Source organism: Ambystoma mexicanum, chromosome 11 (assembly GCF_040938575.1).
Source record: "Ambystoma mexicanum isolate Mex_15411 chromosome 11, UKY_AmexF1_1, whole genome shotgun sequence".
NCBI classification, from domain to species: Eukaryota; Metazoa; Chordata; class Amphibia; order Caudata; family Ambystomatidae; genus Ambystoma; species Ambystoma mexicanum.
In genome coordinates, this window is record NC_090934.1 from 1315014976 (window position 1) to 1315028743 (window position 13768).

Sequence of the window (13768 nt, forward strand, 5' to 3'; positions counted from 1 at the left end):
TTAATAGCAAGTTTGTTATGTTAATACGCTTTCAAATTGCACCAAATCACCACCACAGCAGTTTCAAAGCCTTTACGCATGTCCATGGAGTAACATACCATGCCTCTGCACAAGGTACTCAAGACCTTAGTCAGCCGGGGGAAAGATGATAAAAACAAAGGGATATGAGGGTTGAGATAATGTTTTTTGATGGCATGGATGCATGTCAGTACTTTTTGGTGAACCATGGTTCTGCAAATGAAAGGATGAGTGTATGTCTGCAAGTGTTGTGATAATTGGGTTGTGTTTCCAAGACAGATTTGGAGAAATGTAAGTTAGTACACAATGTAATGTTGGATGCAAGAGCACTCAAAAGTGTGGCCAGCCAATCCTGGAAGTATGACAGCTGATTTCCTACATGTTCATGAGTGTGATCAGCCAATCCTGAAAGTTTGATAGCTGATTTCCTAGGTTTTATCCCATTTCAAAATCCTGAAAAATTCAGGACTGTCAAGCCTGAGTCAAGAGTGACCTAGCCAAGAGAATGGAGTAGTGCAGCTATCATGGTACAATTTAAGGCTGGAATCTTGATGTCATAAAGGTTACACGTTTTTTCTTTGTCATGTCATGCTACACTCTGCTTTTATTATTGAGGTATTTATTGAGTGTGGACCAATCTTCAAGGTATACAACTATACAAATACATAACAGAGCGCTTTTCAGAGGTAAAATAACAGATACCCAGCTTGGGGTAGCATACAGAGGGCGGGTACAGCTGTACCGGGTGGCAGACAGCAGAGGGGTGGGCCGCGTCTAGCGCGTCATGTGACACGAGGGGCAACGTGATGTCCTAGGTGTTGAGGAAGAGAGACTCCCTGAAGAGGTGGGTCTTGACTTCTCTCAATTGTAGATGCGTGAGGGCAAGTCTGATGTTGACGGGGATTAGTTCACCTTGACATACTGTGGTGCCTCTGTTGAGAGTAGGCTATCAAAGTATAGTTTGTATGTGCCTATCTAAGGTGGGAAAAGAAGCCATGAGTTCCCAATGATGTCTGTGGTCATTATACTGCATGTAAGGTGGTTGGATGACAAACAGGGTAGGTAGCAAAAGAAAGGCCAATGGTCTGTCCTTCTGTATGCAGTGAAAGTCTGGCAACCTTTTGTGTAGCTACAATGAGAAGCAGGGGAATACCAGACATTATATCCCATTCTAGTTGGATCCCATCTTTTGCAGCTGTATCAAGTTTGGCATTAAATCTCCTGAGAAAAAACTAGAAGATTGCTTTGCTACATCCCATGCTATCTCCCTTTCCTTCATGTAATCCAAGATGGGAGAACAGTCTGAGAGGTGACAGTGCTAGACCTTCTCATAGACCCTGGAGGTTATTCAGGGTGATGCACGGGCCCTCATTTGCCTGCAATTTAAGGACTTGAATAGTATCACCTAGATTGGAATATGATATGGCTGACCATAGCAAGGGGGCAGTAAACTAGAAAAGTATCCCACCTGCAGGTATTCCACTTACTAGAAAGGTAGTAGCAGAGTGCTCTTGTTCAGATGGAATGTGACTGTGGAGTACATAGTGATCATGTTGAGACTAATTGCCGTTCTAGAGGGCCGGAGTCAAAGATTTGCAATGCAGCACATCAGGAGATGCCGGTGGCCTGTCTCAGATTTGCACTTTCTAACTTAATCCTGATTTTCAAAGCCTAAAACTGAAGGAAATGTAGAGGCACCTGGAGCTTTTCTGAGATCCCCTTGAGCAAACCTTTGTGAGTCGCATTTGTGCTAAAGCATCACAATGATGCTGCTCCAGGAAATGATGCGGTCTCAAGGGGATAGCCCAGGGGCAACATGCTCGCCTTGGAAGCAAGACGACACGGAGCAACACCGGTGCGATCCCCGGGTCCACGATTAGAAACCTCGGAGTACTGAGTGTGTTATAAATAACCAATCATATCATATTATATCTCCAGATTTACTCAAGTTTAAGGCATTGAGAATCAGGTATATTGAAGAAGGGGCAAATCAGAGATGCTCACTGGCATTCGCTCCATTGCACATCTTTGAGAATTAGTGCAATAGTGTCCTGGGAGTGAATTTTTGATATTGATATTTTATTTCTATTGCGCTCCTACACAAGTGTTTCAGAGCGCGACAAGGCAAGGGAGGGGAACAGGGGAGAACAAAAACAACAATCTTACTAGGCCCAGTGACATTTAGCTGCAATGTAGCAGTGTAGGTCATGCGCAAATGGAATGGGACAGAAGAGTGCACTGGGGTACTGCTTAATCGAAAGGCAATGTGTACTAGAAATGTGCTTTGGTAGAATCTGGCTGTCCACTCAGAGCCTACAACTTATTGTACTTTTCACATTTCAGCAGAAATCCCAAATTTCGCAATATGAAAGGCCCACAACATTTTGGGAACGTGGCTGAAAATAACCACAATTTGGAATATTTACTCATCTCATCCCAATCTGACTAACAAAGCTACGATTGCTCACTACACATAGGTGTGGGTGTTCTGTTTATGCTATACCTCTCTTTGGCTTTTGACACAGTTGAGCCACAATGCCTCATTTTAATAGGCACCTATGCCTCCTTGCTTCTCTCCAATCACGCCCTTTGGACTTGTCTTCTGATCCTTTTCAGACGATAACCACATTCTTCTGAGACTGAATGATGGCTCCCCCGCAACTCCCTTTTCACACTGCATGCAGGACATCCATTCCTAGACAAAGTCAAACTGGCTGAATGTGCAATACTTTCAACCTCTAGAGCCCCTCTTTATATCTCCCTTGCCTTACCCACCTCTGACTAGGGTCAGACTGGGACTTAAAATCGACCTGGGCACCAATGAAAAATTCACCCACAATCGCAAATGGTAATTCATTACATTTTGAGACACACCGTTAAGAGTACTACCTAATGAAGAGATCTGTGTGACCTATGCAGCATATTTCTTCATTCAGATTAGCCAAGACTACCTACTTGATAGTGCCGTAACTCATCATCTGGGCCACATTGGACAATAAAACTGGGCTACTTTACGAGAAATACTGGCCCACATAGTGTTAGAATGAATTTCTAAACTCTGCTCTGGTGAACAGACGTTTAGGAGGCCACTGTTGTCAGTGAAACAGGGCACACTTCTGGGAAGATAGCCAGACCAATTTAAAGTAACTTGGAGAACAGTCAAGGCTAGGTCTCAGGAGGAGTGATGGTGATTAGAGGTCTTTAATGAGCACACACAGTGAAACACCAAGAATTACCATTAGATAGAAGTATACAAAATATACTATTTATTTGGAGCCCAAGAATCAACACAAGCGAAAAAAGAAAAGCAATAGCAAAATATCACACAAGCAACACACTATGTAAAATATATACAGCCACTGGAGTCAAATTTCAGAAGAAAAAATCCTAACTTTAGAAGTCCAGCCCTAGTATTAATTGAGCCTTGTTTTCAATATTAGCAGTGTGCATAAAAGTGAGCTGTTGTGCGTTAAAGTCACAAAGTACTTTTTTAGGAAGCTGGAAAAAGTTAGGGTACAAATTCTGAATGGGTGAAACAATTTCCAAGAGTCAGGAGTGGGTATGCTGCGATGAACAAAGCTATTCCCAACTTTCGGAGGGCTTGCAGAAGCGGAGGCCATCCAAGCCAAAGAGAACACCACAAGTGATCTTCAGTGCATAAAAGCATATGGATGAATAAGGGGCCACTGGTAAGTGACAACAGTACTCACCACCCTTCCAGGTCTGGATGGAGTCACCAGAAGTTTGATTTCCCGCCCTCGGTTTGGTTTCAAAGTGCACAGGCATTGCAGGTGCAGATGAAGGTTCGTGATGGAACAGCAGTTGTAACTATTGATGCAAGTGATGCAAAAAGAAAACACTGATGCAGCTGGTCTCAGGGCACAAGAAGGAACACAGGGAATCCGCCTTTAGCGACCATCACTGCCACACGGTGATGCAATGACTCCCAACTCCTGTGATCTGATGCAGCCTTCTATCGCATGAACCAAATTGGCTGGGATGACGGGTGAAGGGTGCTTTTCAGTGCAAGCTAGGATCACCCAAAGTCTTGAGTCAAAGCTTGATGCAGCAACGCTCCTCCACATATGCTAAGGTTTGAGCTTGACAGTCCACTGGATGGCCTTGGGACACTTCCAAGCAAGATCTTTTGCAGGGCAACCAGGAGACGTTGAGAGTGAGTAGTCCCACCACTTCAAAGACTCAAAGCACCTTTGCAGGTCTTCTGGGATTGGACGCAAAGCAGGGCTCCACCCGGACAACAACGGGCTTCGGATGCCAACATTCGTCTGCATGTCTCAGGATCTTTCTTTGTTCTGCTCAGCTCTTCCAGATATTAGTTCCATTCATAGGTCGATTAAGACCTGTTGCTGATCTGTGGGTCTGCATGCAGGACTCCTCCTCATATTCACAGTCCAGCGAGTGCTCGCACCCGGCCGGCCTAATGGTAAGATCTGCCCTGCTCATGTACACCAGCATTGGTCCAATCAGGGACCACTGAGGCTCTCATGTTCTCATGCACACTGGACATCCGGGAACCAGTAGTTTGAATTGGGACAGACAGTCCCAACCCACCTTTTTGGTACCGACACAAGTGACCTAAAGAAAGAAGTGGCTTTTGCAGGCAACTGCATGGCCAAATAAGGAAGTCGCGGGTCAGGAAGACCAGGGGGAAAGCCAAAAGGACAAAAGTGCGAAAGGAACAGACAAAAGACCTTGTGGCAAGGTCATGAAGGACACTAGCCACAGTCATGAACCAAATGCGGTAAGCATGATATCGCTCAGTAAAAAGTTGTACAAATACAAAGAAAATCTTCTGCTGCCACCAGTCTGTTGCTATGCACACTGTACAATCACCACACAATCCTTTGAGGATGACTAGGGCCAGAAAACACAAGGACCCCATTGCACGGTCCAGTAATGTACTTTGCACAATGATAAAATGATACCAAACGTGGCAACAAAATCAAAAGACTAAGAGAAACAACGTTTCTCAGTACTAACAGCCTGAAGGACGTGTCAGTTTCCCCGTAACAATGAGAACGCCCAGTGGAGTGCCGCTGAAGGCTGTGCGCCACTGGCATAAGTCAGGTCAGGATGCTGTGACAAAAGCAAAAGGCTTGGGGCATCCTCAAATATAGAGGGGAAGTTGCCTTTAGAGAAATCTTCCCTAACAACTAGCATTTTGGGCTGGGCCTTCAAACACTGTCATATTGCCCTATAGACCTGTGAGAGCCTGCCTCCCACTCCTCCATCACCACCACTCATTTAAGAACTCTAGTTCCAAGCTTGTTGATAATCTGACTTTGACCCACAAATCAGTCAAGTGATAAGCTTGTACTTCTACTACTTTGAAACCATAAAGGGAAAGTCCTTTTCCAAACCAAGTTAGTCATCATCTTTCTTTTTTTCCCGACAAACAGCCTCTAGCGTGCCCTTCCAACCTTAGAGTGCACTTGGATATTGCATAGAGGGCCAAGGGAAACAGAGTGCACTAATGTGGCGCTTAACTATGCAGCAGTAAGAGTGCACAGGAACATATTTTAAAAATAAAGAGAGCATGGGACCATGAAAGGTGGAAGTAGACAACACAGTGACCTTTGTTTAGCTGGAATGTGGCAGTACAACACTGGGTGACCTTTGTTTAGATAGAATGTAGCAGTATATCACTCTGTGAACTTTGTGTTGATGGAAAGTGGCTATAGATCACACTGTGACCTTTGTTTTGATGGCATGTGGTACTACACCACACTGACCTTTTTTTAGATGGAATGTGGTACTATACCACACTTGTGACCTTTTGTTTAGATGTAATGTGACTGTAGATCACACTGTGACCATTATTTAGATGGAATGTGGCAGTAGAACACACTGTGAGCTTTGTTTAGATGGAATGTGGAAATAGATCAAACTGTAATCTTTGTTTTGATGGAACGTGGCAGTAGATCACACTGTGACCTTTGGTTAGATGGAATGTGGTACTAGACCACACTTGTGCCCATTGTTTAGATGGAAAGTGGTGCTAGACCGCACTGACCATTGTTTAGATGGAATGTGGCAGTAGAACACACAGAGCATTTTCTAAATGAATGTAGCAGTAGACCACACTGTGGTCTTAGTTTAGATGGAATGTGGCAGTGGAGTAGACAGCGATGAGGTTTAAGCTGAATGTGCATTACTCAAAACCACTAACACTTGGCTCATTAGAGCACACAGAGGTACTGTGTTAGGCAAAATCACATGCAGTACCCTTTGGGAACACTACATGCAATTAAGACTACAAGTGTCAGTACAATTTCACCTTTGGGACAAGCCCGCAATACACAGTAATGTGGTAGCAGTGGCTGAGCAGCCAGACTTATCTTAAGAGTTTAGTGAGCAGTAGAACAAGTCACGCAAAGGCCCCACAAATACAGTGATTCAAACAAACACTTACTCAAGGTTTCTTGGTAAAAAATATATATTTACACAGTCAATTGGAAAACATTACACTAGTAAGAGCAGCTCAATATCACAAACTAGTATACTACAAATACACAACCAATAAGTTACTGAATACATTCAGCTCCCCTGAAGTGGGAGCAAAATGGCACTTCAGTTACTTTAAAAAGGGATAAAAAGACAAGGTTATACGAATCAATATCACAAATACTTTCATAGGCAGGGCAAAGGGTTTCAGTTAACTACAACCAGCAATTCAATTCATAAGCCTGGGCCAAAGTCAATGGCTCATCGTCTTTGTATAGGATAGCATAGTTCTGGTAGTAAACGGTTAAGTCTTTGCCACGGATCTTACAAGAATTTGGTCAGGCGAAAAGTTAGACGAATGTTTAGGGAAGGACAAGCCTTCAAAGATGGGAAAGTTTCACAAACTTTCACTGTGGCCGAAAAGATTTCCGGACTGCACTTGCACAGTACCTTTAAAGCGAAGAAGAGCAGTAGCTGAGGCAGTTGTTCCTGGCAGTTCGAGCAGACCTCACTGTTCCTGAGCTTCCGTCGTGGGGACAAAAAGGAGTTTGTTGGGAGGTTCCTGCACTGCCCAGGGAAGGGGCCCCAAGCGTGGCAAAACGTCGGTTTAAGGTGCGAGTGCCTTAAAGACCACAAACTGGTATACTTCCCACTGGCTATCCAGTTTTGCACAGTAGTCTACATAAAATTCGACCAGGAGGGGATGGTGTCCAGGCGGCTTATGAGTTGGTTGTTCCCACCAAACTCAAGAGGGGAAGTTAACCTTGAAGAGCTTATCTGTCGATGGAGTTTCAGGCAATGCAGACCTGCAGGAGGGCTTCACCGGTCGTCCAGGAGTTGCCAATGAGGCAGTCCTCTTTCTTCACCTCGTCTTCGGTTCCTTCGTTCCAGTGGTCAACTCTGCTTTCCAAGTCCCAGAGACCTGCTTTTAAACAGTTTTCCCCCATTCATTCCAGCCTGGCTGTCACTCACACAGCAGGGTGGCTATCCTTGCCGGAAAGCCAGCCGGCCAATCACGCCAGAGTGCATTCAGGTCTCCTAGGAGACTAAGCACAGGGAGTTTCGGGCACCTCCCTCACATCCTGTCCACCCCAGATACTCAGGCGCCAGAGGAGGGCTTCAGCACTGAAGTCCGCCAAAGGCCAACTAACAAAGGGACCAAACCTGGTTTGGCGCGCAGAGTTAAACACAAGAAGGACCTTTCCTAAAAGAAACGGCGAAAAAAGATGACCTGAGTCTGTTTTTACAGATAGGTCTTGGGCGCCATATTGAAAAACATGACTGACCAGATTTTTAGCTACCAGTGTTCGCGGTCGGGAAAAATCATGGTAGTTTGATCTAAAACACTGCCACCAGCCATTTAAAGTAGGAAAGGGTAACATTTGACTGTTACATGAGTGTTTTGATTCAGGGGATGCTAGGCAACCCCTCCAGCACCCTATAGGAAGATAGTGTGTGCTGGGTCTGTAAATTTAAAGAGACTAGTAAAGTCAATTTAAATGTACATGCTCTGGGAGACAGTAGTTAGTCCCAGAGAAGGTGTTTAAACTTTGGGGTGTCTGAAAGACACCCCGGTGCCACTGCACTGAAGATGCTGTGTGACACACAAGAAAAAGATGATGCCTATAGAGTTGTTTTAAAACTCCATAACCAAAGAACACAAAAGTAAAACACACATCAAAATACAGAGTGGGAAAAAAGGCTCACACTCTGAGGTTAAAAAAAATAAAATCCTAGAAATCCAGCAAAGTTTCTGGGGGTCTCAAAAGGTAAGGGAAATGAGCACATTTAGAGAATTCTCCCTAACATACTGTTGGATTGAAACAATGCAATGGGCCTCTGCTTAGATTATGTATGACTTCTGGATAATAATATGGAAGTTAATGGAAGTAAGCCTGACTGGCGCAGAACCCTCTCGTAGAGAGAAAGCATTCGAATCATAAAGATGTTAAGTAACGTAATTTTATCTAAAGGTTTGGGGTGCAAAGGCCGGAACCAAAAGACTGACTTTGTGGGATGCAGCTTGTGAAGTCGCCCCCCTCCACAAAAGGTTGCCTTTTGTTCACGCCACTTTCGCCCGGGTCCTTTTCTGGATGCCCCTAGCACCTCTCCATTCCACTGTGCAGCCACGCAGCTCCACTCTCCCCGCCGCCACCACTTACCCGAATTGGCCCCTCTGCTGCATCCAACAGTCTCCAATTTGCTACCCCGGAAGCACAACTACTGCATGGGAGACTTCAGGCTTCCAGGGAAACATCCTAGAGACCGTTCATGTAACCCAATCCGGACATACCCCTGGAAAGGGAACAGTAAGTCAGGAGTAAATCAGATTCAAAACTGGTACTTCTCTGTGCATTGAAAAGGCTCTCTGCAGGACCACTCACTTCTCTGTAAATCGACCTGTAAGATCGATTGGTGGTGAAAGGTCCAACGCTAAACCATTTTTTTATTGCTAGAATTTGTAGCTAAAAATGTCCTACTTCCTTTAATACAGTAATGATGTCAACAACTGACAGCTTACAATAAAAAAAACTGTCTGGGATTTATAATGTATTTCTGTTACTTGACCAAGTCACATTGCCTTAACCAGCCTCTGGATATGTAGGAAAGGCAGAGTAAGGGCTGGCCTGATTTGAACCCGTGACCTTCAAATTGCAGACAGATCTTTGCATCCGGATCATGTATCGATTAAACTTCCTTACCATTGTAAATCAAAAACCTTTGCAATGTGGGTTCCTTCTGGTAAAGCAGACAGGCAAATAACATTCTTACCAGGAACTATGAGAGAAAACTGAGTATCTGAGTAACTAGTCTATGAAAATGGCAGTGTGTTGTACAGTGTATGGCCGTGTGTGCATGCCAAAAGGTATTGTTGAACAATGAGTAAATATAGAATCGCTAGTGCATGAATAGGTAGCTAAATGAGTTTTTCGAAAACCACATAGTCTGCCATGCTGTTTTGTTTGTCAACTGTGGGTGTGTACACCGTTCCCGGGGCAATATAACAGCAAGAAGGACTAGAGAGAAACAGCTTTACAAACAATGTAGCTTCAGCTTGTATAGCATTTTCTGCTGATGTATAAACAGTTTTATCTTTCAAAATGTTCAGTACAGAAAATGCATGTTAACCTACATTTTCAATTAACATTGCATTTAATAATTTTCAACCGTATTAGTTAAAAAAAAAGAATCCATGATATATAAATACTGTTCTCATGTACATTTCTTTTTTTTGTTTTTTACATCTAGGACCTGAAATGTTCAGCTCGAAAAGCTTAGCCCTAAAAGCCCAGAAAAAGGTGTTGAGCAAAATGGCGACGAAGGCTATGGCCAACATGCTCATTGATGACAAGAGCAGTGAAATCCTAGACGAGCTGTACAAGGCGACAAAAGAATACATACGAAACAAGAAGGAAGCCCATAAAATCATGCAGGACTTGATAAAAGTTGCAATCAAAGTCGGAATCCTATACAGAAACAACCAGTTCAGTCAGGAGGAGTTGGAAATTGTTGACAAATTCAGGAAGAAGCTGAACCAGACGTCCATGACGGCGGTCAGCTTCTACGAAGTTGAGTATACCTTTGATAAACAGATACTGGCGGAACTTCTAAACGAGTGCAAAGATTTGCTGCATGATCTGGTGAAACGGCATTTGACACCGAAATCTCATGGGCGCATAAACAGAGTCTTCAACCACTTTGCAGATGTGGAGTTCCTTACAGCCCTCTACAGCCACGATGGAAAATGCAGACCCTACCTCCAAAGGATCTGTGATGGCGTCAATAAACTATTGGATGAAAGGATCATATAAAAAAATGGCCTTTATGACGGATAGGAACTTTGATAGCATACCTTTTGTTGACATATCAATGATTTACTTATTCTTACAAGAGGACAAGTCGGCCATTTTGTTAGACAACAACCATCTTGATGAGTGCGGTTGCCGAGTATGGCGTACTTTTACAGGAACTTCTGTTGGCATACAGATGAGGCCTTTAACTTCCTTGCTCATAATGGGAAACTAGTTTCAAATGAATGATCTGATGCAGAAATGCTACTTTTTTTTTTTTTTTTTTTTACTGATAAGGACTTTGGAAAACATGAAATATTGTACATAAATGCTTTGAAGAACAATCTGAACAATGATTTATCCTTTGCTAGCACAATCAACAATGGCGCTTAGGTCAACCACTCAGTTTTGTAAATGGCGGTATTATTCTTTATTATGCTTGAAATCATGTTAAGAGTTGCCTTTTTGTTGTTTCGTTTTAGTGCACAGATTGCTATTAAGCTTAACATTTTGATGCATGGCTGTTTAACCAAACTGGCCTTGCAGCCGAGGCAGCCATGTCTGTTTAAAACAACATGTGAGTCCAATCATGCACTGGTTGGGGCACAAGACACTGTATTTGAGGTAGAACGGCTGCAATATCTGCAATATCCTCTATTTGTTGGATTTTTGTGTAAATATCCACATGCAGCAACCAGAGTCCCCCTAAGGAAGGACGAGGTGGAAGGTTTGGGCAAAGTTATATCCCCTAATCAGTTGTATCCTAATTTTAAATCAAGGATTTGATCAAGAACTAGCATTCTATTATTAAGTGTTTTCCTATCCCAGAGGTCTGCAACCTGTTTCTGTCCATGTGTTTTTGTGTACAACGCCCATGATCCCTCACCATTTACTATGATGCTCTGATCTGATGGAAGTTGTCCCAAAAAACTGGGAATCCAAATCTGACAGACTCCTGTGCTACTCCTGCCCTGTCTTGGGAGGATAGCTCAGGGGTAACATGCTCGCCTTGGAAGCAAGACGACATGGAGCAACCAGGTTCGGAGCCCGGGTCCGCGCTTAGAAACCTCTGGGTATTAAGCGCGTTATAAGTAACCTATCATATCATTCAAAGAGAGATGAGGGCAACTAGGCAGGGCTGTAAGGGTGCAAATGGAGGAACAGAGCAGTAGAAGGGCACAGCTTTAAAAATGTATTTAGGTCCAACAGATTCATCTGTTTGTCAAACTATCAGAATAATGCCTTGTTAGAAAGGTTTCTTGTAAACAGAAGCTTGACTCTCAGGGGCAGTTTCACAGAAAATTGGGAATGGAAAAAAAAAACAGAGGGTGTTTAGAGCTCTACGAGGGTACAAATGAGCCATTTACTACCACATCTTAGAATGTATCTAAGAAGCCGGGTTGATATCCAGTATCTCATAGGCGAGAGTCAGGGTTTTGGATAGCTTTGGCTGAATGTGACGCTACTGCTCTGAAGCAGCTCCAGTTTGGAAAGAACCAGAAGCTGTCCTTCAACCTTCAAGATTTTAGACTGGGGGCCTACACATGCAGTTTCTCAAAAGCCACAGTCCATGTTCCACCTGTATCCGTGCACCGTGTACCTCTCGCAGACAATTCTTTCACAAATCTAATCAGTTTAGGACCATGAGTCTCAGTTTATACTGCATCATCACACTTGAGAGGTTCCAACCCTAAGCTGTTCTCGTCATTGTTCAGTTTGTTCATAAAAACTTCGTATTAAATTATAATCACGATCTGACTTCTGGTGCATTTGCCAGGTTAAAATAAAGGCTCACATAGGCTACAACATGTGCTGTCCAACTGGACATTCCGAGTTCCAGAAACCACTATGCAGAGAAGGTGCACATTGCCAAATCTCCATAGATGGCATAACGTTTCAGGGATATCATAAAAGGCGGGTTCAAATTAGAAGCTCAATTGCTAAAGGAGGCACTTGGTTTGCAGGCAAGCTTTGACAGTTCCCCAGAGCCAGGCCTAGGGTGTGATGGTGAGGTTGGCATTGTCTACTTGTAGGAATAGTCACTTATCTGCATTAGTCTCTTATCCCCCACCATTCCGAAGTCCTTATACAGCCTACATCAATGAAAATGATCCATCACTTTGTTTAATCAATGCATTCAGATATTAATCAATGAATCTCTCACACAAAATGTGGATTGTGTGCTTCAATAGTGCCCTTTGATCGTGAAGTTGGCAGGCACAATGCCTAATCCCTCCAACAGGAATCTGCATATTCTGGGTACCATTCTCGCACAATAAGGATGCCACCTGCTCACCATTCAGAGTTAGATACGGTAAGGGCATATGAGGACCCAACCAAAGCTCCATTTGAACCAGGGTTCAGCCAGTCACCGCTAAAGTTGCATTGTGGCTTCTGTTCACCTCTCAGGTCAAGGAGCCTGAAACTTGTATGCTTCTGATGCCATCTCAGCAGAAGCAGAAAGGTGAAATTCAGTTCAGAACAAATCAACAGCAATTAGGCTTGCAGACAATGGGATTCTAGACAGGTGGACTGTATCAACTCACAGGTCCTATGCCAGGAACAAAATAATACAACTATTCTATGGGTTCAAGAAATAGACCCTCTTAATTAAAACAGAAAACGTGCTTATATTTAAAAACAAATCCAGGAAACGCAGGCCATTTTAAGAACAGTGCTCAAAGTGACAAGTCTCAAAAAGGGTCATAGTAGGGCATTAAACGAACTAAAATTCATTGCTAGAGCATAGTTAGACAGCAACATTTGCATTCAAACAGCGATGAGTTCTCTTGCTAAAGAGAAGTATTTTGCCTTGATATATTTGAGCGCGGTCGACGGTCTTTTTGTGTCTTTCTAGGTTTTTCCATTTTCTTAGGACTTCTAGCACTTTGATGCTGGTTTGAAAAACATATAACCCCCCCTTTGGCCATGCATCCGAACAAGACTACAGGTTGAGTCCAGTTTGGCATGTTTGTGCCGGGGACAGAAACACTCCACTATGAACTTGGTGTAGCTTGACAAAGACCAGAACGTGTACCTGGTCGCGGGCAACACCTAGCCTACAATGCAGTCACCATTTGATGTATTCTAAGCGCTGCATGCCACAGACTAGCAGATCTGTTCTTTTATTGGCCCAGTTACTACTCACACTTTATTAGGACTGACACCCAATGGCACAGGTTGGTCGTGCAACAAACAGTTGTGGTGTTGATATTAAGCAAATGTCCACTTCCCTCTGGATCATCAGTGGCACAGACGACATGACTAGCAATTGTCCACAAGGCTGCAGATTGGCTACCAAATATCCCAATAGAGTGGACCCTGATTTAAGTAATCTTACGCTGTAGTCTTCAATGTCCTCTAACTCTTGTTGTGGAGTAACACTATGAAAGGTCCTCTCAAAAGCGGGCATGCTTTGCTCCCGTCAAGCTGTCAAAAAACCAGGGAGGGTTGGACGTGTGGCCTTTTATACGTCTGGATCAATTATGGGTTGT

The 13768-nt window shown here is 43.6% G+C and overlaps 1 protein-coding gene across 3 annotated transcripts in view; it reads left to right on the plus strand.

Annotated features, from left to right (window-relative positions):
* Window positions 1-11067, plus strand: part of TNFAIP8L3 (TNF alpha induced protein 8 like 3) — a 361911-nt gene extending 350844 nt beyond the window's left edge. For all 3 annotated transcript variants that reach the window (XM_069624811.1, XM_069624812.1, XM_069624810.1), the window contains one exon: window positions 9733-11067. In XM_069624811.1, the coding sequence (XP_069480912.1) occupies window positions 9741-10295 (555 nt within the window). In that variant the 5' untranslated portion in view covers window positions 9733-9740 and the 3' untranslated portion in view covers window positions 10296-11067. The remainder of the gene's footprint in view (window positions 1-9732) is intronic.
* The last annotated feature ends 2701 nt before the right edge of the window (window positions 11068-13768 follow it).